This window comes from Carassius gibelio, chromosome B14 (genome assembly GCF_023724105.1).
Source record: "Carassius gibelio isolate Cgi1373 ecotype wild population from Czech Republic chromosome B14, carGib1.2-hapl.c, whole genome shotgun sequence".
NCBI classification, from domain to species: domain Eukaryota; kingdom Metazoa; phylum Chordata; class Actinopteri; order Cypriniformes; family Cyprinidae; genus Carassius; species Carassius gibelio.
Genome location: NC_068409.1, coordinates 11,047,999 through 11,074,799, shown reverse-complemented (window position 1 = coordinate 11,074,799; position 26,801 = coordinate 11,047,999). Strand labels below are relative to the sequence as shown.

Below are 26,801 nucleotides of genomic sequence, written 5' to 3'. Positions count from 1 at the left end.
CAGTCTCACGGAACTATTAGGATTTAATGCTTGGTTCTTTGGTTCATATTTATGAGTAGGATTTCGCTATTGAAAAGACGTTAAAAATATGAATTAATATTTACAATCTAAAATTTGTCTTAGAGGACGTTAAAAATATCACTCCATTAATATTTACAATATAAATTTGTCTACGTTCTACCCTCCCTCCCTGTTAAAGAGAAACTTTCTTTGGGTTTGTACTAGTTAAAAACTTTCCGGATCATCAAAACTATTTGTATGTCATTTCTTTTTCAGAAGGAAAACACCTGACAACACAACTGTAAGTTATTTACCTTAGTCACACTACTGATCACCTTAATTACATTTTCTACATTCGTATATATATATATATATATATATATATATATATATATATATATATATATATATATATATATATATATATATATATATATATATATATATATATATATATTGTTTCAGAATGAAATGTGCTTTTAAAAAAACGAATGACAAATGGATTTAGATTAAAAAAAAATAATAAGAAATCAGAAGTGACTGTGAATGCCACTAGAGACTCAATGGATTCTGTTTCTGGTTAAAATTAGGTTTTGTCTCATTAAGGTGGCTGTGATAGTCTAAGACAAAAATTCATAATACAAAGTTACCATAAATCCAGATATTTGTGATCATTATGGATGTTCAACATGTAGAGACTAAGAAAGAAACAAACAAGTTATCTTTATATGAACTTGTTACACCTGTTGTTTTAAAGGTCAGGCTTTATGGGAAGTGCGTTTGAAAACACATATTGTATGGTCATTTCCTTACAAGAATACAGTAGTCATCCTAAAGTATTGTATGTCATTTTTATGAATAGTTGTAGTAACATAAGTGTGTGTGAGTGTACAAAATCAGTGACTTGCATAGAAACTTGCCAAAAAAAAAAAAAAAAAAAAATATATATATATATATATATATATATATATATAATTTCCTCATGTTATGTTACTTGGAATTGCTAGAGAATGTGTTGATTTGACATAATAGTCTATAACATTTATTAAAATTTCTGGAAATGTGAAGCATTATGTTTCAGTAGATCTGTTTCTTTTGTTTCCCTTTAGTGACCATGTCGGACTCTGTGGATGCCAGACAAGTGAATGCCAAAGAGTATGTGTGATTTAAATGAAAACTGATCAACTGCAGAAATGCAGAAAAACAGGCATACGAAAGGAATAGTTCAGCCAAAACCAAAACTTTGATAGATGAGTTTGTTTCTTCATCTGAACAGATTTTAAATTGCTCACTAATGTTTCTATGTAGTGAATCCGTTGGTGAGCAAGTGATGTAAAGCACTTTTTATTTTATTTTTTTTTTACATCCGTTCTGATGAAGAAACCTGTATACATCTGAAATGGCCTGAGGGTGAAATACATTTTCAGCTAATTTTCATTTGTGAGTGAATAATCAAAATTAGTCAAAAATAAGGAAAAATCTCATTGTGAAGTTAATGAAAGTAACTGCTAACTAACCACTTTTTATTTACCACTTCCTATAGTGTCAGTAAATCATTTCCACAGTAATTGTGAATGCATCATAAAAGTCTCTTTGTTTGCACAGGGGTTCAAATGTCACAGATGCTGGAATTGATCAGACGGATGCCAAACCACATTCAGATGTTTTTCAATACAATATGAACTATCCCAGTCTGGGACAATGTATCGTCATCAACAACAAGAATTTCCAGAGAAATACAGGTACGAGCTGGGACTAGCCCTGATGAGTTGAACAGGTTAGTAGTAATGTCCTGATACTTTTTTGATTAATCCTTTTTTTCCCCTTTTTTGAACAGGATTGGGAGTTCGTAACGGGACAGACGAGGATGCAAAGAATGTGTTTCAGGCCTTCTCAAATCTGGGCTTCAAAACGAAAATTTACAATGATCAGACTGTGTCACAGATGAGAAATTTGTTAACTAAAGGTATGTTGATTGAGTCTGAATAGTGATTGGTTACAATAATTGAATTGATCAGTCATAAACTTGTATATTCTTTCATCCTCAGTGTCTAAAGAAGATCACAGTAAATCAGCCATGTTTGCGTGTGTGTTGCTGAGTCATGGAGAAGATGATAGGATATTTGGCACAGATGACTGTATTGAGCTGAAGGAACTGTTTGCACTCTTCAGAGGAGACCGCTGCAGATCACTGGTGGGGAAACCCAAGCTTTTCTTCATTCAGGTGAGCTGATTGATAATATAGAAGTCTTTTATTGTTCAGAATTGTGTTATTTTACTTTTTACTACCACTGATTTACTTCATTTTAATTTTTATTAGTTTATATATGTATGTATGTGTGTGTGTGTGTGTGTACATTATATATATATAACACTACGGGCCATTGAATGTTTGAACCTGATTGGTTTCTGAACGTTCTGAGGTATGCAGTTATTTTCTGGGAAACACACGGCAAACGTAGTTCAAGGCAGCTCATCATCATCATTGGTTTCATCATCAAGAAACATGCAAATCAGTGCAGTCGTTTTACAATAAACCAAATGACCCACAGGCTGACAAAGTTTGGGCAGCAGAAGTGACGAGCATTTATCATGCCGTACATCACACACATTCATATCGCTCTAGTGCAGTAACAAGTTAGCCCCAGTCATTTTTCCAGATTCTGAAATAGTTAAGAAAAAATCTGTAGAAACCTTGGGTGATATTTTGGGACAGGTAGTGTCTTAATCTTTTAGTCGGTGGGTTTAAAAAGAAATTTAGGCAATGTATTACAGAATGCTTGAAATGTCTACTTTTAAACTAAAATATTCAAACCAAAATAAATAGGCTACTCTCTGATTATGTAATCCATATGAAATGTGCATTTCTCTCTGGTGTTCATGGCGTGTCCGCATCGTCAGCTTCATCTTAGCAGCGACACAGAAAACACCAGTTTATTACTAAACAATGAAATGAGTCCTTGCTAATTTAAACACATTCATAATCATTACTTTAACCGGTTCTTTGTGGCAAGCCTTAAGTGTGCGGTCATAACGCTTATTATGCTGTAGGCTATAGTCTATTTAAGTAATTAAAATAATATAAAGGGGCGACGCATTTGCTACTTGTAAAAAATGCGAGTCAGGAAGCGGATCATGTACTATATTTTCTTTTTCTTTTTTTGCGGACCGAGTTGCGGGCGGGTTAGTTGAAAACATCGGTCAGGTGCGGGTTATTTATACATTGACCCGTGCATCACTGGTGCTCAGGACACGTGTCAGAATAAATAAATAAATATATATATATATATATATATATATATATATATATATATATATATATATAGATAGATAGATAGATAGATAGATAGATAGATAGATAGATAGATAGATAGATATTAGAACCTGCTTTAATGGTTCACAATTTCCATTTGCAATTGTGACAATGTCATAAAATTTTTATATGAACAAAAATGATATCTGCTTAATATCAATAAAAAAAGTGCTTACAGGATTCCTAAAGAAAACAAAACAATTGTAAAACAATAAAATAAATGCAGATGTCGAACCTTTCCATTTGGATTTCACAGGATTTTCATTTTGTATTTATGTTCTGCATGGAATCACAGAAACCGTGACACAAGCACCAACCCAACTGCACTCCTATTAAAGGGCTCTTGCTTTTTTTTTTTTTTAAGTAGCCAGTAGACTTTTGTTCAATGACATGCAGTGATGCAAATGATATGACATCAATAGCTTCTTACACAGATGCTTGAGTGTCTGTCCTGTGTGTCTCCAGGCTTGCAGAGGCACAGGTCTGGATGATGGCATCGAGTGCGACAGTGTAGGTGGAGAGGAGGCACAGAGGATTCCTATAGAGGCAGACTTTTTGTATGTCTACTCCACTGTACCAGGTAACTAATATTTGAAGAAACTTTCTTGAGAACCAAAGAAAATGCACAGATATAAATGCCCTTACTTCTTTCTTTTCTGTCTGTTCTCAGGTTATTACTCTTGGAGGAACAATGCTAATGGTTCCTGGTTCATCTCCTCACTGTGTGAGATGCTGTCAAAATACGGCAAGCAGCTGGAGATCATGCAGATCATGACACGTGTCAACCACAAGGTGGCGCTGGACTTTAAATCCTCCTGCAATGATCCAAGGATGACTAACAAGAAACAAATCCCATGTATTATGTCTATGCTGACCAAAGAAGTATGTTTCCCTAAATAATTAATGTGTATTTAACTGATTATGTTGCAGTGGGGTACAAACACTTTTAAATCATTATTTTAATAATTATTATGTAGCCGTTTATAGCACTGCAGACTGCAGTCAAAACAGGAAGGGATATAAAGGGAATTTTAAGGGAAATACTGGATTTTAATACACAATTTTTTGATCATGGGTATTTGAAATTATCTATATTTTCTTAATCCTGGTGTGTAAAATGTTACAGTGCTGGGTTTGACACAGACAGCTCTTTTATGATTTTTTTGGCTGTCACTCACCATTTGTGCATTGCTTGGTTCGTCTGCGAGGTTCAGTTCTCAGTTTCATCATCAGTTATCATCAGAAGTTCTGAACATAAATAATAGCACAATTTGTATTATGATAAATAAACATTTTAGTTTGCTATTAAGCTTGTGTGCTTTGTGTAATTTGTGTTGAGAATGTAAAGTTTATTCAGAATGTTTACAAAAAAAAACTTGACAACTTTTATCAAAGAATCTTGAAAATTATTTCCACAAAAATATTAACCAATGACAGTATTAATATTGATAATAATAAAAGTTTCTCACTTAATCAGCATGAGGTTATTCACACCGAATGATTTGATTTATTTAAGAGAAGTGAAGCAACAAAAACTATTAAAGCAAATATTTTTAAAACATTTTTTTTTTAAACTAAAATTGATAAGTGTCCAAATTCTCAAAGAGTTACTTTAGGATCATTGAGATGCTATTATAGTTTTTATTTATTGGCATTTTTTATTTTATTTTATTGGTTTTTAATATGTCTATATAGTTTTTTTTTGTTTGTTTTTTATTTTATTTTAGATTTATTTTATTACATTATTAAAATTATGAAATTTTGAAATGCTGCATTGGCAACTAGATAAAATAAAAGTACTTTTTAATATTATATTTTATTTCAGTTGACCTTTTTTTTGTATTTACTTTTCAAGGAATTAACGTTTAGTTTTAGTGAATTATAATAATATATGGTAATATTGATAAATAAGAGACTTTTAGCACGAGATCACACCAGTATTAACCACAAGGTGGTGTTCTGTTCTTAGATCCCAGCCAAGTGCTTAAAAACAAGCTGTGTTCCTGAGAAATGAGACAGAAAGCAGAACAACTCCCTGAAACTTTATCTTATTTCTGTTTCAGTCTTGTTTCTCAATCATCTGTCAAGCTGTTTCCTTTTCGTGTTTGTTTAATTAAAAACTATTTCTATACAGGGGAAACTCATGGATGATTTAAGTAAAGAGGATTGATTTTAGAAAAGCTTTAGGGTAGTTTTGTAATTATGGGCCTCTAGCAAAGTATATCTGAGTCCAGTGTATTATTAAAATATGGTTTGTGTTGTTAGAGTCGGTGTGTTGCATCTCTTTTATACAGTCTATGGTTGCATCATACGCTGGGAGTTGCAGGGCTTGGCAGCATAGATAAGATAATGAGTCTCTCTCTCTCTCTCTCTCTGTGTGTGTGTGTGTGTGTGTTTGTGGAAAGACACAGTGAGGATAGGATTGCACAGCTATAATGCTTTTAACAACTTGCATTGCTTCTCTCATCTCTACAGTTCAATATCTTTCTGTAAATGTCATTCCAGCTGTAGTCATGGACACAACTATTATGCACATCAGTAGTGCACTCAATAAAAACATACAATAGATTAATGCATTTTTTTAGTCAGATGCATACAGCTATGCATTATGCACAACACCTGCATATAAAAATATGTGATGTAAAATTAACACAAAAGAACTCTCAGAAACTTGGTAATTTTCTAATCACACACAACCAGCAGCACTAAAGCGCGATACGTATTTGCATGTGGCAGCTTAAGTTTCTTTTCTGCCTGCTTCGCCTTTAAGAAGCAATAACGAAACAACGAGGAAGTGAAAATGAAATCGAGTTTCGCATTTCAGTCTGCAGCCAATGAACAAACCAGCGCAAAATCTACTATGGCGAAGGTTTAGCTAATGAATATTTAGTAGGTTCGTAGACGTTGCTCGGCGTAAAGTCTCCGGTATTTTATTGTTTTACATGAAGTATTGCGAAATAAACTACACACATAATCAAAGTTGTGAGAGGGAAGAATAATAAAATAAGGTACAAGTGATGTTAATGAAAATAATTATGATATACAATAAAACACCAACAATAAAATTTAATGCAAATGGATTTGAGTTAATTGTATTTAGGCTGTCATTTGGAACAGAAAACGGATTCTTCATACAAAAGCAAAACTCAAAACTCAAAAACAGATCGTTCATTGAAATCCACCCACATTTCTGCTTGTCAGCCAATCAGTGCCCGAGCTTCTCGCTGCGCTATTAATATTCATTAGCTAGGCCTTCCCCATTCAAGGCGTTACTACTCTGACTGCCTCCCACTTTTACTAATATTCACACGCCCACCTACGAAGTTGTCTGTGTGCCAGCTAATCAGCTCGCGAACGTCTTGCCACGTCGTTAATATTAATTATCCAAACCCTGGCCGTAGTAGGATTTGTAAACACGCAGTCAGCTCACTCGCACGCGCGCACGCTGGGGATTTCCACCCAAGCGCTTGTTTCCTTCACTTGTTTTGCTTTCGATCTGAAGAGCGAAATCAATCCCATTTGACTTTTTGTTTTGTTATCGAGAACTACAAATTGTCAAGACTCTTCATACACTCTTTGCTTTTATCCCTGGAGTGATTTCTACGCGTCGCAGGTAATAAATGACATTTCCGGATGTATTTCTAGGGCTCATGTGTATATAAGTGGATGTTTATGCTGTAGGCCACGGAGTGTTGCTGGGCTGAGCGTTAAATCGAAAGTCAAGGGGTGTTTGGATCCAATGGGAATCAAGGAATGTTTATTTTCACTTTTGAGTTGACTTGACAGCACTATCATACTTATTTGGGGAGGTTGAAGTCAACTGACTTAGTGTACTGCAAGAATGATTGGGACACCGCAATGTAACTCCACCGTAAGTACTGAGTAGAACTAATGAATAACGTGTTCTTCATGTCAAATTATGTTATTTAGACGTTTGTACGGACATGTGGATATTATTATTGCTGTTATTGACTTACATGGACACGTACTGGGTGTAACATGGGCACTGTAATGGAAAGTGTCTGTCATAAACTGGTGCACCAGTGTCTGAATCCGAATTTAGTCTGATAAGATGATAAATATAGCTTCATAATCTTATTACATGATTTTGTGTTAATATAACGCATTAACAAACTGAAGTTAATAGTTTTTATATTATCTTTAGTATTATTAGTATTTTTGGTCAAGTTCAAATCATGATGCTCTATTAAATTCAGGCTTAACAGTGTTATAATGTACACTATGAAATACTAACTTGCCTACGAATAGTTAATGAGAAAGTTGAATAGTTGGTACAAATAGTTTAGATGAGAAATGTCTTCGAAAAACGTGTTGCTTTGCTATAATCTATTAATGTCTAAAAATACACAAACAAATGTCCACACTTAAATATTATATAATAATATTACATATTCAATATGAACATACATACATAGATACATATATGTATGTATGTGTGTGTGTGTGTGTGTATTATACATACATACATACACACACACACATATATATATATATATATATATATATATATATATATATATATACACTATTGTGTTTACTGAATACTTCAACACTATTATGGTAACTTTTTGGGGGCTCATAATTGTGTCTGTCTGTGCTGTAGTATGCAGTGTAATGCTTGTATGTTGTTGTTCTGTGTTTTGATTGCCTATGTTCGCTCTCATTTCCTAATGGACCATAAAGGCTCAAAGGTCTAAGCAACAAACTGATGATTTTAAAGTGCAAGTTTTCGTTGTGATTAACTATAAACCTTTATATGAGCTCACATTGGTTAATCGCTAACTTGTGATTTGAGGTTTGTGAAATGAAAATGGATCAAGAAACATCTTTCTGTGTCTGTCATGTTGCATGATTGATATTACAGGTCTGACCACATGTACTCTTTGTTAGATAAACTTTCTTGCTCACCACACACACACACACACACACACACACACACACACACACACACACACACAGACGCGCACACACACACACAAACATCCTCTATGTGTTGTCATTCACGTCTTGACTCACGGTCCTGACTCTTGCTTTCACAAAAGCCCAAATACGAATCATAACCCATAATCATTTTGATTGCAGTAACTTTCGGTAAATTGTGAATCAGATGGTCTCTGCTGGAGGTTCGTTTTTAGAAATAGGGTTAAAGTTTGTCATTGTGCTTCCTGGATATTCATAGAGGAATGAACAACCTGTTGAAGGAGGAAAGGTTGCTGTCAAACTTTGACACATTCCAGATCTCTCTCTCTCTCTCTTTCTCTAGGCCAGCATGCCGGTGGAGAGAATGCGTATGAGACCATGGTTGGAAGAGCAGATAAACTCTTGTAAAATACCGGGCCTCAAATGGGTCAACAAGGTACTGTGACTGTGGTTGTTGAAACTTGTCTTTTTGCAGAATTGTTTTCACTTGCCATGAGCAAGAGGCTATTGTTTGTGAAATATTCTGCCGTATAAATGTGACTTGGTGCACAAATGAAGTGCATTTTAGGTGTGTCTTGGCTTGTGACATGTTTTGCATGTTCTTTGCCTGCAGGAGAAGAGAATATTCCAGATTCCATGGATGCATGCTGCGCGACACGGCTGGGACGTGGAGAAAGATGCGCCGCTCTTCCGAAACTGGGCCATCCATACAGGTGCAGTGAGCATGCAAACGGTCATGTGTGCCCTTAAATGCACATACAGTATACATGCTGTACAAACAGAACGTTCATAATGTTGGGATGCAGTTGTGAATATTCAAACTAGATCTAGACCAGACTAGATTCAAACTAGGTTTAATTGTAAATCTGTTGAAGTTGACTTCACTTCGGAACATTTATTCAGAGATTTGTGCTGCACAATGTCTTTGCACATGGACAAGTGTGACATCATATACCACTGTAAATAAATACAATTTAAATTCACGTCTCACACACTTCAGTGGCTGAGAACCGCTGATCTAAAGGAGCTGTTGACATGCTCCATTATGGTTGCTAGGGTTTCTAGATGGATTTTAGGGTGTTCTCGGTAGTCACTAGGTGGTGTTATGGGTTGGTTGGTCGCTAGGGTGTTCTGAGTGGTTTGCTTATTTTGGTATTCTGGGTTCGGTGGTTGGTAGGGTGGTTACTTTTTGGTTCCTAGGCTGTCCTGGGTAGTCACTAGGGTTTTACTGGTTGGTTGCTAGGGTGTTCTCTGTGGCTGCTGGGCATTTGCTAGTTGGTTGCTAGGGTGTTTAGGGTGGTTGATAGGATTTTGCTAGTTGGTTGCAGGGATGTTTTGAGTTGTTTTTGGGATTTAGCTAGTTGTTGCTAGGGTGTTTTGAATGGATGTTAGGATTTAGCTAGTTGTTGCTAAGTTGTTTTGAGTGGTTGTTAGGATTTAGCTAGTTGTTGCTAGGGTGTTTTGAGTGGATGTTAGGATTTAACTTGTTGTTGATAGGGTGTTTTGAGTGGTTGTTAGGATTTAGCTTGTTGTTGCTAAGGTGTTTTGAGTGGTTGTTAGGATTTAGCTAGTTGTTGCTAAGGTGTTTTGAGTGGTTGTTAGGATTTAGCTAGTTGTTGCTAAGGTGTTTTGAGTGGTTGTTAGGATTTTGGTAGTTGTTGCTAAGGTGTTTTGAGTGGTTGTTAGGATTTTGGTAGTTGTTTCTAGGGAGTTTTGAGTGGTTGTTAGGATTTAGCTAGGTGGTTGCTAAGGTGTTTAAGGTGGATGTTAGGATTTAGCTAGGTGGTTGCTAGGGTGTTTTAAGTGGATGTTAGGATTTTGGTAGTTGTTGCTAAGGTGTTTTGAGTGGTTGTTAGGATTTTGCTAGTTGTTGCTAGGGTGTTTTGAGTGGTTGTTAGGTTTTTGCTAGTTGTTGCTAAGGTGTTTTGAGTGGTTGTTAGGATTTAGCTAGTTGTTGCTAAGGTGTTTTGAGTGGTTGTTAGGATTTTGGTAGTTGTTGCTAAGGTGTTTTGAGTGGTTGTTAGGATTTTGGTAGTTGTTTCTAGGGAGTTTTGAGTGGTTGTTAGGATTTAGCTAGTTGTTGCTAAGGTGTTTTGAGTGGTTGTTAGGATTTTGCTAGTTGTTGCTAGGGTGTTTTGAGTGGTTGTTAGGATTTTGCTAGTTGTTGCTAAGGTGTTTTGAGTGGTTGTTAGGATTTTGCTAGTTGTTGCTAGGGTGTTTTGAGTGGTTGTTAGGATTTTGCTAGTTGTTGCTAAGGTGTTTTGAGTGGTTGTTAGGATTTTGCTAGTTGTTGCTAGGGTGTTTTGAGTGGTTGTTTCTGTTAAACATCAAAAGTCCAGTGAAGTGTCTCCATGATACTCCTAGAGTTTGAGTTTCATCATAAGTTTACAGCTAGTGATACAATACAATATCAATACAATATAAAGTGGTAGTGACCTGCCATTCTGCATTATCCACTGGCATTGTTTAGGGAAATATCAACCAGGTGACAAACCGGACCCCAAAACATGGAAGGCAAACTTCCGCTGTGCGATGAACTCCCTGCCTGACATCGAGGAGGTGAAAGACAAAAGCATCAAAAAGGGAACAAATGCCTTCAGGGTGTACAAGATGCTGTCATCGTCCGAACGGCATTCAAAGAGAGGTCAGTCACTCACGCATCAGCACTGACACCCTTCATGATGTGCATTTAAAGACATTTCTGTTATGTTTGTTCAGTCACACCTAAGAATGGGATGATCCCACCTAGTCTGCCTGTTATGTTTTTGGGTCAATCTCACTGAAGCTGACATAAGAAAAATATTTTTGCCATATTTCACAGAAAAATATTAGAAAGAAATAATTTAACGCTTGAATAACTGAGAAAAAAATACATAGTAAGTTTGTATTCATATGCATATACAAGTTTCAAATATGCAGTTTGTTAATAAAGATAAAGTTTTCGCAGATGTGAGCTCCAGGATGTCAGCAGACGTTCAGCGTTCATGACCCTTCTGAGAGCTGCCTTAATTTGTGTATGTGTGTGTGTGTGTGTGTATTTTATTGACTATACTTGTGGGGACCAAGGGTCTTATACTTTAATATAAGACAAATGTCCCAATACTTTAACAACCCACCAGTGAAACAGTTGAACCTAGAAATCTTCTTGACAGGTTTTGTGACATCTGCCGTTTTGACACTTTCTGAAGTGTTATTTATTTGCGTGCACTGATCTGGATTTGTGTGTCTGTGTTTCTCAAAGGAAAAAAGAGAGGGATTGAAAAAGAAGAAAAGATAAAGGTATGGACTTTCACGCTTGTGTATATTCTGTTGCTGTTAGAAATGCTCCAATCAAAAAAGGTTATGAGATACATCTGACACAGATGTGAATATAATGTGTTTGTGTGTGTGTTAACTGCAGGCAGTGCGACCATGCCCTGCACCTTCGAGTTGGGAAAACAGTAACGGCTCTTCGTCGTGTAAAACCCCAGTCACAATCAAACAGGAGGCAGATTACTCTGGTACAGGTAGGTAGTTCTTCCTGCTCCGCCCTGCACACCTGTGCTCAGGTCACATGAGTATATTCAGGTGGAACCTGTTCTTCACAATCTAGCAAGAAAGGACTTACGACCTGAAATGCTATCTGCTCTATGATTAGTTTTTATCTGTATGTTTTCTCTCAGTGGCACATTTTGTTTCTCTGTTCACCAAAATAGAAAAAATTGTGAGTCATCTATTAAGGCCCTGATATACTTGAAATTGAAATTGAAATTGAAATCGAAATTGAAGAATGAACTGATATGATGTAATTTCGAACAAAATCAGGCCGAAGTGAAGTTCGTTTTGGCAGTTCGAAAAAGATCACCAAAGCGAACTTTCTGGGGGGGGGTTCATTTTGGCTCCTAAACACATTCACTTAAACACATTCTGAAACTCCACCTTCTTTGATGTGAGATCTTTTTCCCATTTCGTTTCTCATTCCACGGAGGTCAGACAGGAGAACAGCATCCAAAACAACAACAACAACATGTTACTAACAGCATGAAAACACTGTCGAGTAGTTGAGCTGGTACAAATATATCTGCACCTGTACGATCGAGAAAGTATTTAATTCTTAGAAAGAAATAGCAACAAAGCTTGGCGTTAACGCCAACACCCCAGACAAGTTTTCTAAAGCCATGAAAAGAATGAAAGGAAAGAGTGGACATATAAGGTGGCAAGAAACCAAATACATGTGGGTACATGCTGCTGCTGTTTTTTCAATAAGCAAATTTAAAAGGTATGCAATATATGAAATGCCAAAAACCTTTGTTTTAATCCAAATTAAACCATGACATTACATGCAATATATAAACGAGTAATAATTTACCCAGTTTAATAAAATTAACACTAACACTAATAAAATAAAGTGCTAATCATACTAACGTTTTTAGAATATGAGCCATTCACACTTCCCGTAAAGGACTGAATATGGAAAATGGAAAGGTTATTTTGTATTACAAATATTGTACTTGATTCTGAATTGCTGTTATTTATTATTCATACTTTTTTTTTTACCCGAAACAAAGACTGAAATCGTTTGAAGTATATCGGAGTTTAATAGTCAGACTAAACATAATCTGGCAGATCTGTTTATTCAACTTTTTACATAACTGCTATCCAAGGGAGTATTAATTATTTTATTAATAATAATACATATTATTATTATTATTATTATTATTATTATTATTAAAAATACCAATAATAGTATATAATTATAGTGGTAGTAATCATTATTTATTATTATTAATAATAATAATAATAATAATAATAATAATAATAATAATAATAATAATAATGAAATACCCAAATATTTGAAAAGGTATTTGATACAAAATAATTATAAATTAATAATTACAGAAAATACACTTCAAGCTATTGTTGTATAAACTATTGGTATCTTTTGTAAGTGTTAGGTTTCATGTTTGTTTTTTTTAAGCTTGTATTTAAAAAAAATATTAATTTGAATAATAATTAGTGTTTGTTATAAATATATTACTTTCAAATTCTGTCCATCCGGCACAAGTCATGCTTTTTAAATGAAAACTTAAAACAACCCTAAAATATTGAATGGTTTGTTGTGTATTTATTATTTGGAATTATTATTAATAATAATTATAATAATTATTATATTTTATATATGCAGCAAATAGTCAATGAATATTTGATTAAAATATATAATTTATTATTATTATTAGAATACATTTGTCTTATGTATTATCCATTTAAATTCTGTTCAGCCAGAGAATATGTACTGCTTTTTAAAAGAAATAAAACCATTAAAATATTATGAACACTTTGTATGTATTAAATATTCATTCTTATGATTTTTTTTTTTGGTTATATTATTATTACAAATTAAGCTGTTAAAAGATCTCTCAAGTTTATTTTAGGATCCTCTTCAAAAAAGCATGACTTGTGGTTTGAGAGAATATGTAAGAGTCTTTGAAGCACAACAGCAGTTTTTTCTGTGTTCCTCAGCCACTTATTGCAAATACCCAGAATTCTTCAGGCTTCGCTCAAAAACAACCTGAGTTTATTTTGCTGTGCCTCTCCTATCCTAATTTAACACATGCATCACTTCACAGCTGTTTGACTTTCTCTCACATTGCTCTGCCTTCACAAATCTCCAAAATCAAAACCTTTATAGACGTTATCTACTCATGACACTGAATTTGATCAATAGAGTAAGTTTTGTTCCTCATACCAGCAGCCGTGTTATAACACCTACACATGTAAACCCAGTGAGTCACAGAGCTGTCGGTTTGAGTTAGAAAAAGCCTTTTGATTTGCCTACTATTGAATTGTATGAATGGCTGGCGTTAAATGAACAGTTATTGACATAATGAAGGAATGGTTTTGTCAAAGGTTGTGTCATTGGAGATTGTGGAGGTCAAATTATGGGTCATATTTCTCCCCATTAAAAAAAAAGGAAATTATATTTGCTTTAAAGAAAAAATAAGAATATATATTCATGCCAGGCATGTTCTTGACAGATTTAAGTGCGAGTCTTTTACATTTGGGATGGGATATGATCCCACTGCACCTATCATTCTGTTGTGGACCTGTTAATCCAGATCTCCTTGTTCCTGTGTTTGTTTATTCACGTCCACTGTTCTCTGTTTCCCTTTCAATCTCACTAACGCACTCGGTCGGGGTAAAAGGTAAGCTTTGCCTGTGTTTGCTTTGTTAGTCATGTGGGATCTGTGATGCACATGGACTTGGCAAAGCAAAATCAACTGCAACGTAATTGATTTACAAAATGCCTTACAGCTGGTTAATTTGTTTTTAACCTTGTTTCCAGTGCATCATTTTATTACGGAGTCATGGGAAATAGAGTTCAGCTTCATGGACCGGAGGGATTGCGTCCAGAGTGAAAAATGACACAGATCTGGCTCAGGCCTCTTTAAGACACACGTTCACTTCCCACTTCACTGTTCTCCATATTCACTCTCTCTTCCCTGTTCTCCTTCCTCAGAGGCTGGTGGGAGGAGCCCAGGGGACGACCACCTGATCATCAACGATCTGCCGGACGTGTGTCAGACCATTGAGGTGGTGACGGAGAATGAGGAGCAGGCCGTGACATCCAGTGACCTGTACCCCTTACAGATCTCCCCCGTCTCCTCGTATGGAGGTTGGCTTGACAAATACTTCCATACTTTAGCCATGACTATATTCACAGTGCAGCATTGCTTTGAGATCCTTGCTGGTTTTGCACTCATCCAGTTACAAAGATGTCGGTTTGAATTTGTCCTAGGCCGGTTCCATTTGCTGAAATATTTTGACTTTTTGATTAATATAAATGTCCAGTCCTCCAAACCATCCTGTTGTTTGCCTTTCAGTGACCAGTTGAAACCGATACAGGCGGTAGATTTGATCTTGTGTGTTCAAACAAACAAGCATGACACAACCTCTTTTTTCAGTGTAGTTTTTCTTACTTGATGTATTTTGTTTTTGTATCTTATCTTAAATATATTCTTGCATCTAGATACATTTAATTAGAAAATGTAAATTTCTTAAGATATTAAGTCTTGTTTTCTAAAAAAAAAAATTAAAATTAATTTAGGCTGTAAACATATTTAAAAAAAATATCTGTCAATTGGAAAAATAATCTTGTTTTTACTTTGAATAAAGCTTATTTTTCTTTTTCCACATTGACAGATATTTGTTCTCGTTTCAGGCAATAACTCACTTAATTTAGATTATAATTTTTTTATTTACTTTTTTTTCTGAAAATAGGACTTGATTGATTGATTTTGATTTAGGAACTTTGGATACTTGTTCTGGAAAACAAGACAAAAATAATGATTAAGATTGTTTATTGCAGTGTAGATAAGGTCTCTTTTTTAGGTACTACACTACAAAAAAGATTTTCGTATTTTTGTTTTACTGTTAAACTATCAATTTTTTTTTATTCTATGCATTTAATTGAAAAGCAAAATTACATAAGATAAGAAATGTGTTTTTTGAATCAGTTCTCAAATTAATTGAGCTTAAACAAAATTCCTGCGAGTTGGGTCAGGAAAATATGGAAGTCCATTTGCGCCACTGATGTAAAAATGTAAACAAGGAGTTGCAACGTTTTATCTGACAATTCTGGCTTTTTTTCTAAGAATTGCATGATACTAATATGCAGTTATATATATTTTTTTCTCACACTTGGGAGTTCACAATTGTGACTATTTCTGGTACTAATGAGTTTATATCATGTAAATCTGATAAAAAAAGCCAGAATTGCAAGTTTGAGAAATGTGAGATGTAAACTGGCAATTGTGAGGAAAAAAGGCAAAATTGTGAAGAACACCCCCCCCCCCCCCCACACACACACACACAATTAGCTTTTTTTGTTTGTTTTTATTCAGTGGAGGAAAAATTCCCTTAGTTTTCTTTCCCCTTTTCTTAACCTTCATTTAAAATTATTTTGGAGAACAAGACTTAATATCTTAATTCATTTTGTTTCTCAAAGTATCCTGATTTAAGAATGTTTAGATGTTTGTACTGGAAAAAGTGAGATCTTGCAGTGTATCTGTTGTTCTTATTTGAAAAGAAAGCGTTCATTTCAGATCAAATTGAAAACATCACTTCTAAAGCATTTAATTTTTTAGCTTGAAACATGCTTTGAGGCATTGAGATCTGTGTAGGCTGCGTGTGTTGCTTGTGTTGTACAACGTCCATTAGAGTTAAGGCTCAAGGACATGCTGTCTGTTGCACGTCGGCTGTACCTCTGTTCTGTAACTAAGCTCTGGCCGGATGGAGTTAATATATAACGGTGAGGTGCGAACACAGTTCACTCTCTCACCTGCATGTGCTCGTCTTCAGAAAGTTAAAGTGTGCCTTCAGTATGTTCTAATTAAAGCATGGCACAGTTCTGCACTTAGCCTATAGCCTATATTGCTACAATGGACTAGTTTGTCCAAAAGTTATTTTATATATGTTTTATGTATGTTATAATTGAAGCATGGTACAGTTAAACACTTATATTGCTGTAATGGACAAGTTTTATCCAAAATTATTTTAGGGCAAGATTTGCAGCTGCAATGCTAAGGTGTTCATTGTAGTACTGTATTTAGTGCACTGCGGCGTGCGTTCAAAGTGTTTGAAGTAGATTGTTAACACATTGCACATTGCGGTTGCCAGAGTATTCTGATTGGTTGCTAGGTAGTTTGCGTATTGGTCTACAAATATCATATAAGACTGAGTTGGCAATACTACTCTCACTACTTAGTGTGTTCTGGGTTGTTGGCAGGACCAGTGTTTTTCTTTTTTAAGCATTATTTCGTCACTAATGTATGGAAAAAATATTTTTTTTTTTGTGCGCACGATTTACTAATTCGTTTCCTCAATGTACTAAAACGTGCGCATGATTACTATTGTGTTCCTTCGATTTACTATTGTGTCCCTCGATTTGCTAAATTGGGCGCACGACATTGGGGCGTACATTGAGGGAACAAATTAGTAAATAGTGCGCACAATTTATAAATCGAGTGAACATAATAGTAAATCGAGAGAACGCAATAGTAATCGTGCGCATCTTTTAGTACATTGAGGGAACAAATTAGTAAATCGTGCGCACAATTTAGCTTATTATTTTTTCCTGTATGTGATGTGCGGGGCTCCGTACTAATGTAGTATTATTTATTGATATTTTAAATATAATTTTTATATTTTAAGTTTTTTATTGGGTTTTTGTATGTAATTTCTGCAGAGCCAATTCTCATTATTAACTAGTTGTTTATTACTATTGTTTATCACTATTAAGTTAACTAGTTAGTTTATTAGTATATTGGCTGTTTATTAGTACTTATAAAAGCATATATTCTGTATGACCATATTCTACATCCCCCAATCCTACCCAACACCTAAACTTACCAACTTTCCTTACTAACTATTAATAAGCATCAAATTAGAAACTTAATGAGACAAAAGTCATTGTTAATGTTTTTTTTTAGCTGGAATTGGACCTTTAAAAGGGAAAAGGGAAGTCGTGGCCTAATGGTTAGAGGGTTGAACTCCCAATCGAAGGGTTGTAGGTTCTAGTCTCGGGCCGGATGGAATTGTGGGTGGGGGGAGTGCATGTACAGTTCTCTCACCACCTTCAATACCACGACTTAGGTGCCCTTGAGCAAGGCATCGAACCCCCAACTGCTCCCCGGGCGCCGCAGCATAAATGGCTGCCCACTGCTCCGGGTGTGTGCTCACAGTGTGTGTGTGTGTGTTCACTGCTCTGTGCGTGTGCATTTCGGATGGGTTAAATGCAGAGCACAAATTCTGAGTATGGGTCAACATACTTGGCTGAATGTCACTTCACTTTCACTTTTCACTTTCACTAAAATAAAGTGTGACTAAATTAGTTCCCTTGTTTTAGTTCAGTTAAAACGAGAGAATAAAGTAGTAAAATGTAGCCACAATTGAATAAAACTAGGGAACGAATAAGTACAGTGAGTCATGATTTATTTAAACCAGAAAACAAATGAGTATGTGTCCACATTTTACTAAAAGGAAGCATATGACAGAATATATTTATTGTACGTTTTCTATGTAGTTATGTAAGTTTCTCTGTAGTTTCTATATAGTTTTTTAATTTATTTTTAATTCAGTTTTAGTATTAACACATTTCAGTACTTCAACTTAAACATATTTTAAGTTATTTGCCAAAGCAACAATTTGTATATTCCATTTTTCTTGTATTTTATATTTTCTTATTTAAAAATTATTATAGTTTTTATTTTAGTTAACAATAACAACACTGTCCAAAATGTTATGTGGCTTGTAAGATAAAATGTCGAGGACGTTGAAGATCTAGCAGTGAATAGTTACTTACTTTACGATAATTAAACCATTTTGGAGAATTAGCTTGTTCTAATACCATCTCTGGGTTAAGCAAGTAAGTCTAAATAAGTTTGTTGTAATGTTTTTTAAGTGAATTGCTATGATGTAGCTAGGTATTCTAGCAGGAGTCTATAATATAATTTTTATTGTAAGTCTATGAGAATTTCTTGTACGTTTTATTGGCTTCGAAGCAAAAACGTGTCTAAACCGTCTAATTGCATGAATCATTCATTGGTGTTTAGTTAGGGTAACCATATGCTCCGTTCATACGGGACACGTCCCAGCCAGGATTTTAATATTGCCTAAAATATCCAGGTTTTGGCAATTTGTACTATGCAGGTTGTGTAACATTCATGAGAGCTATAAAGAGCAGAGCAGACGGCTCCTTATGCTTTCGAATCGCTTTCACGTGTTTGTTCGTTCATTTGACTTGAAGCATTGTGGCGCACATTGTTGTTTTTTTTATTTGTGTGTAGTGACGCTTCAAGTCAATCGAACAAACAAACACATGTGCATATTTGCATCGTTTTGATCATTCCCTCTAGATCACACGCAGCCCCACGATTGGTCGATTATGTACAATACCTGCATGTTATTGGTCAAACTGCTCTTGATGTTTTAGGCATTATTAAAATCCTGGCTGGGACGTGTCCCGTATGAACGGCGCATATGTACCCTATGTTTAGTAGAGTTGAATGCTAAAGCATAATACACAGGGTAAGAAGTTTATTAAAATCCTTATTACAAACTGTTAAAACGAGTAACAGTGAATTCAGTTATTTGGGACATTTTTCTCCCAGTCATCTCAATGGCCAAAGTGTCCCAATTTACCAGAATTCCCCCTAGTTATAATTCTTATCTTAGCAAACACCACTAATTATTTGTTTCTGACTATGGCAGAGGCCTGCTCTGAAACACTGCTTCTGATAAGAAGCCATCCAGCTCGCTGCTAAAAGTGTGAACACTGCTAGATCCAAGATTACAGCTAGAACGTTTTTGCATTTGTCTATAAGTGTTCCCGTTTCATTCAGTTCCCTCTGGGAGCTAACTAAGGAATGCAAATTACTTCCTAGAGTAGAAAAAAAAACTACTCCTATATATCCTTTATCTGCGGTGTTGTCTGTCTCTTAATATAGTCTGCTCATTGGCTGCATGTGGAGTACTGAGATGAACTCTTGCCATTGTTGAAATTGTGGGGCTTGGCTTATGAAAACTTGTTTTTAGTAGCGTGAAATTTACCGTACAGTAGCACTTGTCAGTGTGTTTGTACACGGACGGGAATGTTGACTCATGTCCTGTTGTTCCGTGTTTTCCAATCAACAATCCTTTTTTTCTCAGAAGTCCCTGGGGCTGAAAGCATGTGGTTTATGGCATGAAATGTCATGCTTAAGTGTTGAGTTATTCATAGTAAACACAAACGCAATGCCAAAGCAAACTAGCTGCTGTCTCCTTATATTTCTGATTGATAAAGTCTTATCTAAGCAGCTCTCTGTGCAATTTAAAATGTATTTCCTCATCTAAAAAATGTGAAATGACTGGCCCTGAGGATATCTTTCAGTTGTTAATTGGTGCAATCAGTTGAAACTTCTTACGGTTAAATTATTCAAGATGTAAAGATAATTTTTTTTTAATCTGATGATCTTTGCATTGTTTGATCCACCCATACACGGTAACCTGTCTGTCAGGAAATCCCTGATGAATCAGTCTGACCACTTTGCTTTCTCTCTATCTTCCAGCAGAGAGCGATACAGACAGCGCCAGTGAGGAAGACTCCAAAGAGGTAAGTGCAAAATCCGACAGGTTTAAACACAAAAGTAGATTGTTATTGTGTTCACATCTGAAATTATTGCAGACTGCAGTTTCTGAGGGATAGTGGCCAAAATGAATAACCTGAAAGAAGAGTTCTTTTAATGGGTGTGTCCAAGCAATACCCAGAATCCTTTTGTGTACGTCTGTTTATTGCAGTGGCTTTAGCGGTGTGAGGAACTGAATTGTGCTTCTCGTACAGACGCTAAAGGCCAAAATATGCACTATGAAACTACAAATTACTTGATTACACAATGTTAGAATAGTTCACTTGGAAATTGAAAATGCATGGCCATCCAAAATGAGTTTGTTACTTCCTCAGAACAGATTTGAAGAAATGTAGCATTACATCTCTCGTTCAGCAGTGGATCCTTTGCAGTGAATGGGTGCCGTCAGAATCCAAACAGCTGATAAAACGCAACACAAAATCACAATAATCCACAAGTAATCCATCCAGTCCATCAACTAACATCTTGTGTCCTATATTCATAACATTGTTTTTATCAAGTGAAAAAGATGTCTCCTCTGAATCAGGAGCGAAATATGCCCAGATCAAGCACATTTTGCACAGGAGTGAAACAGTCCAAAACAGCATTAAACAAATGTGGCAGTGGATTTTGATGTGAGAGAACAACAAGAGATGGACTTTTTAACCTGAGGAAGCGTTGTCATGGATTATGGACTTATTTTTTTTATTGTATTTTTGAATCAATGATTTAAGGTTAAACACCTTAGTAATGGATTTATTTCTTACAAACAAGCAGCTTTTCACTTTCACTTAATACAGTAGACTCATTGTGCGGATTACTTGGGATCATTGCAATGTTTTTATCAGCTGTTTGAACTCTCATTCTGGTGGCACCCATTCACTGCAGAGGATCCATTGGCAAGCAAGAGATGTAATGCTACGTTTCTCCAAATCTGTTCTGATGAAGATAGTAACTCATCTACATCTTTGGTGGCTTGAGCGAGAGTAAATTTGAAGTCAATTTTTCATTTTTGGGGGAACTGTTCCTTTAAAAGTAGTATGTGTTGCATTCTCAGCCACAAGAGGCACTGTCATATAAACTGCTTGCACCTGTGCTGACTTTCAGGTCAAATATGGCAAATGCAACAGTTTGAGGAGAATCTTGCTGAGCGAGTTACTCTTTATATGTTTATAGCAGCTGCCTGAATAGCAACATTCAGTTTAGTGGCTCAGACATTTAAAGGAAGCTCTTTTGTACAGAGGTTTGTTACTGACATAACACAGATATGCTGGTTAACATGCATGCAGTGCCAAAAATGTGCTTTTGCATGCATGCACAGAGTCCGTTTCTAGAAGAGCGTTGATCCGGAGCATGTGAAGGTATTTTTTTTGTGCATTTGAATTTTGCAGAGCAAGTTTTCACAGGCTATTTCTCACTCCGCGACTCTGAGGGCCAAATATATCAAACGCTGTCAGTGCTTGTGTGCAAGTGTTTTCACAGCCCATTGCAGTAGTAAGATTACAGACTCAAATTTCCTTGATAGTCTAACACGTCTAAGTACTCGCTCACTTTGGCTTTTTTTGCACGATCAGTCCGGCCTGTGATTGCCTCTAGAGATGTCACAGCTGTTTTTGAGTAAACTAGTATCGGGGGCCATTTCCTGAGCTCAAAGTTTTGCATTTAGTCTTGTACAAGCGTGCCAGATTAGATAAATCAACTGTAGCATAAAAAACTGATACACAGAATATGAAGAAGCATTTTTACTTTAATAAGGAAATGTACGGTACTTGAACATGCTTTGCTACTCGCTACTCAAATAATGATGTAATTATCATCCTACAGTACAGTTAATTAGGTCAAAGTTTGTATATGCATGAGTCATAATACTTCGGTCAGTTTTGTTTTCTGGAAAAGGGAGACTACATTTCAAATGGCTTTTTCTGCTAAAAGACAAGATTTAAGCCACAGACTTAAAAAAGACTAGAAGCTATAAAACTCAATTTGATTTTACAATAACAGGTCTTGTGATTTATTGTTTCATGCCTGAAAGCTTGTGGCTTTTCCAAGTTCCCGTTTACTAACGCACAGTCTCTATCCACACATGTAAGTTCCAGCATGCATCTGGGTAAAGCTTACATGGTACTCCTCAACCCCCTGTTTTCGGTTCCTTTACCTCAGAACTCTGATGCAAAACAAGACGGGAGGAAAAAAAGAGAAAGAGCAAGCAGTGACGTGACGCTTCTCGCTGATTCCGGCAAATGTGCTGCGGCTTGTTAGAAAACTATTGAAATAGAAAAACAGAGTCTCTGATTCACCCATAGAGTTACTCTAGGCCAGAAGACGGCTGTCAGTGCTGACGGCTGATTCAAATGTCATTTAGGCTTCGAGGGAGGGGAATTTTGCTTCATGGCAGGATATAAACACCCTGAAAAGTCTCTCATAAATTTAACATTGTAAATACCGAAGGCTTTAAATTAGATTGTACCTTTTAGACATGCTTTTTCTTTCTTAGATTATTATACCATCAAATAAATACAAATTTCAATTAAAAAAATAAATAAACAGTAATAATTAAAGTGAAATAAAACAACTTAATATAGTATTTACGATATGTTGTCATGCAAGAATAAAGTTACTAAATTTGTCCAAGAGCAATGAATGATTTTATATTGTTTTTAATCCAAAATGACTGCATATTTTATTTTAAATGAATTTTCTATATTTCACATATTTTATATTATTGTTATATTATATATATTGAGCAGATTTTTCTTTGGACATAAATAATATTTTCACATAAAAATAGTACCATTGTCTCTCTCTTTTTCTTTTTCCCTTTTTTTTTCTGCAGTAATTTAAATGTAAGAATTTCTGTTTGAGTTTAACGTTAGATTCTTTAAGGTCCTTTTTGTGATAAATTTGCCCTCACGTGGTGCCAGGAAGCCAGCAGATCCTGCAGCCAGTCTGCCGTCGTAATTCTGTCAGTAAAACAATAGAAGCTATTAATAATCATTCATTTTAAGTGCTGTTAGACGGACTGTTTTATGTGCCGGTTATCAGTCTGAACACAGTTGAGATGTATGAAGCACATGTCTTACAGGCAGCACATCATTTTCTAGAGAGAACAGTCAAAAGCATGAAGTTGAGTGTCAGAGAGGAAATGCAACTGATGGCGGTGAGCCGTGTGCTGTGTGTGGTGGGGCCCCTGGAGACGTGGGCGAGAGCGCTCTCATGCAATTCGGGATTATCATAATTTGAACACAAGGAAGTGTGTGTGTTTTATGACATGGCTTCAGGTTGTAATTCATGAAAATATATGGTTAGTTCCTGGTAGAAAATTGACAGATTGCAAGTGCAAACTATAACCTGTGCTCTTGAGGAAGACACATAACATCAGCAGAGATTACCAGACTTTTTGTCATGTTTATTTTCATATTCAGGATTTTCTGATGTTGGTTAAAAATGGGATGACATGCAGGTCAATCTTTTTTTTTTAATGTGCTTTATTTTTATTTTTTTAACTACAAAAACATTCATTTTATTTTCAAATTTGTGTTATTTAAATAATGATTGAGAGGGTCAGGAAGGGATTTCTTTAAAGAAAATCCTTTAAAAAATGGCAAACAAATAAATAATAAACAAATGTAAATAAATGAATAAGAACATTTGATTAAAACAAATATCAACTAGTTTAACGTAATAATAATAATAAAAGAATTAAAATAATTTATTAAAATGAATAAATAAAAATGTGATTCTAATTAAAGTTAAATGAAATAAATAAAAAATAAATACAATTTAAATAAATATAATTATAATTAAAATAGATAAAAATAAATATTATATACCCTCATCGATAACTATCTTTTTTTTTAAAGCCTTATTTTTATAATGTAGAATTATTTATATTATAGTAATACTATCTAAATCTATTCAGGGCCTGAATTTCATTTTTGAAAATGGGGGGGAATTTCCCTCTTATAGGTGACTCTTGTGAGAGGGGATTTTTTTATTTTATTTTTTTTGAGGGGTGGAGGGGAGCATTTTTTAGACATTTCCAAAAATATATATTTATCTCACCTAAATGTTAGATCATGCAGTGTATCTTTGTTTTCACACTCTTGCAATTGTTGCACAATAGCTTACACACAGCACAACACAGTTGCTCAAGCAAGTGGCAAAACAATTAAACTACTTTTCTAACGTCATCACAAACATTCTACATTAAAACTTACCACTGACAGAAACACTGTCACTGTCTAATCACTGATGTGGCTTTGTTCTGCCCTGCAGCGTATCCAGGCCGCTCTATTTGGACATGAAGACAAGAAGGTGAGGATGGCGCTGCCTGGCATGTCCACGTTCATTTCTGCTGAAAAGACCAACTTCAAGATAACCACTGTCCGAGAACCCGCATCTTCACCCTTGCACGCCCCCTTCACTGGTGGGCCGACCTGGAGCCTGTTAAACACCCCTTTGCCTTCGTCCTCCCACAGCCCCGGACCCTCCAGCCAGCTGTCGGCCCACGAGAAGCGTGCCAGTGTCATCATGAAAACCTCAGACGTGTCCAAATCCTCCGTCAAGACTTGCTGATCAAACATGCACGTGACGTCCAGCCGGACTCGTCGAGAACACTATCATTGCCTTTGATAAAGGACCTACGAGCTCACAGGACAGCAATGGACCACCCTATGGGAGGTTGACCCAATGCTCCCTGGCAGGAAGTGACACGTGAGCTGAAATTCAGGGAGTTTTTGAGTGCAGTGACGTGTATCCGTAAGCTGCTGTAGTGACCCGCAAGCCATTGTGAATGTGTATATAGTGGGATCATTGCCTAATTGCCTTTAGTCGCCCGAGCACCTTATGGATGAGCACTGGCTGCCATAATCAGTGACTTTTGTAGCTCGCAATCAAGGATAGACATTTTACAATAAATGGCATAATCTTAACTTATCTAAAGACCTTCATTGTGAGCGAATCCATTTTTATACCTTAGGTATCTTTATGCAATGGATAGTACATACCATTATACATTATGAACCCTGTGATGTAAGAAATCCTGTGTGAATTTGTGTCAGTTTGTGGTTTTTATGACGAAACGAAGCACTTGTTTTATGATTTTCTTTTTTATTAAGAAAGATGTAAGTTAGAACCTTTTAAAGTGTCTTATTCTTCTGTATATGTGAATGTAAAGATCTAATGTATATGTTCTGCTTGTCTTGTGTCTACATATGTTCATTTGAGTCCCAGATAATGTGTGCAAGGATCTTTATACACATTCAAGGGCTTCTTTAATGATTTCCACAAGATTTTGGTGTATAACAATCATGTGATCATAGGAATAAATGATAGACACTGTTTGTGTCCGATTGCAGCTGGTTCTGTGTCATCTGTACTTACAAAACTGAACAATCACACTCTATTTTTATATTTCAGCGCTTCACAGTGAGTCATTTTCCATGGTTTCAGTCAAAATCTGCTTTTGTTTAGTTTAGATGTTGGAAAGCAACTTATTTCCCCCCCTTCGTTTCTCTCGTTTAATCTCTAGCTCTCTTTTTCCTATCTAGGGATTTAATATGGTGATACATCTTTCCACTTTCAGGTATTTGTAACTGAAACGTGCGAGACTTCCGGTCTCATTCTTCCTGTTATTTTACCTGTACATCACAGCAATTCTGCTGGATCCAAATTACTTTAAATTCGTTATCATAATCATAAACACACTAATTTGTAGCGCAAATAGTATGAGGCCTACAGTTTACTGCTCTTTGTCATTGCTCTAGTTATTTATATAGCATCTGTTTAACCGAACGTCTCGCACATTTACATAAAATAGCTTCTTCCTTGTAGCAAAATAAGGTGAACACAACAAGCCTGACCTGGCTAATAAACCAGACAAAATTGCGATCGTAGGGCAATAACCATGTCCATGTAGATGATAAACAGAAACATCAGCTCCCTCTTGTGTCACATTTACCAACAATCTTATATATTACTAATACTAATCATTTTTTTAACCATAGACAAAGTTAAACGAATCTGCCACATAAACAACATTTTACATTGAACTGGATTCTCAGCATGAATGAAAACATGAATTCTGGGGCCCGTTCTTCGTACGTCGCTAACTCAGTTAGCTGGATTTGAATGTTGACGATTTGGCGTGATCTTGGATCATTTGGTTCTTCGAAGCTCATCCCGGAGCTGCTGTCATAGCAACAGGTCCGTTAGCTTAAACCTGCTCGGGAGCAGCTTATTTCATGTAAACAGGATTAGATCGCTTCTTTTCAACCAGAACTGATACTCAAAATATGCCTGCTACCACCGCTACTTTATTACAAGAGTATCGTACTGATCCAGGGACAATAATTATAAATGATAATCATTAAAAAAATTATTTAAAAATAATATAAAAATGTTGTGTA

At 35.6% G+C, this 26,801-nt stretch overlaps 2 protein-coding genes and 1 long non-coding RNA gene across 6 annotated transcripts; all 3 read left to right on the top strand.

Moving 5' to 3' along the window:
• Window positions 1–4,622, top strand: LOC127970959 (caspase-7). The gene is made up of 7 exons (XM_052573675.1): window positions 1–301; window positions 1,110–1,155; window positions 1,606–1,742; window positions 1,838–1,966; window positions 2,049–2,224; window positions 3,779–3,893; window positions 3,984–4,622. Exons 2-7 carry the CDS (start codon window positions 1,115–1,117, stop codon window positions 4,211–4,213), a joined length of 828 nt encoding a protein of 275 aa, XP_052429635.1. The 5' UTR covers window positions 1–301; window positions 1,110–1,114; the 3' UTR covers window positions 4,214–4,622.
• Window positions 4,623–6,746: 2,124 nt separating this feature from the next.
• On the top strand, window positions 6,747–25,750 carry LOC127971602 (interferon regulatory factor 2). Of its 4 annotated transcripts, none has more exons than XM_052574725.1 (9): window positions 6,747–6,926; window positions 8,598–8,690; window positions 8,868–8,967; window positions 10,725–10,898; window positions 11,496–11,533; window positions 11,655–11,760; window positions 14,751–14,906; window positions 20,338–20,381; window positions 24,670–25,750. In XM_052574725.1, the coding sequence occupies exons 2-9, from the start codon at window positions 8,604–8,606 to the stop codon at window positions 24,967–24,969; spliced, it is 1,005 nt and encodes a 334-aa protein (XP_052430685.1). In that variant the 5' UTR covers window positions 6,747–6,926; window positions 8,598–8,603; the 3' UTR covers window positions 24,970–25,750. The 4 variants fall into 4 exon arrangements, with proteins under 4 accessions (XP_052430685.1, XP_052430686.1, XP_052430684.1 ...); XM_052574724.1 differs by lacking the exon at window positions 6,747–6,926 and adding an exon at window positions 6,973–7,184 and having other exon boundaries at window positions 20,341–20,381; XM_052574723.1 differs by lacking the exon at window positions 6,747–6,926 and adding an exon at window positions 6,981–7,184.
• Window positions 8,985–10,147, top strand: LOC127971603 (uncharacterized). Its single transcript, XR_008156879.1, has 3 exons — window positions 8,985–9,710; window positions 9,795–10,036; window positions 10,080–10,147. It is a non-coding gene; the product is annotated as an uncharacterized LOC127971603 (long non-coding RNA).
• Window positions 25,751–26,801: the final 1,051 nt, after the last annotated feature.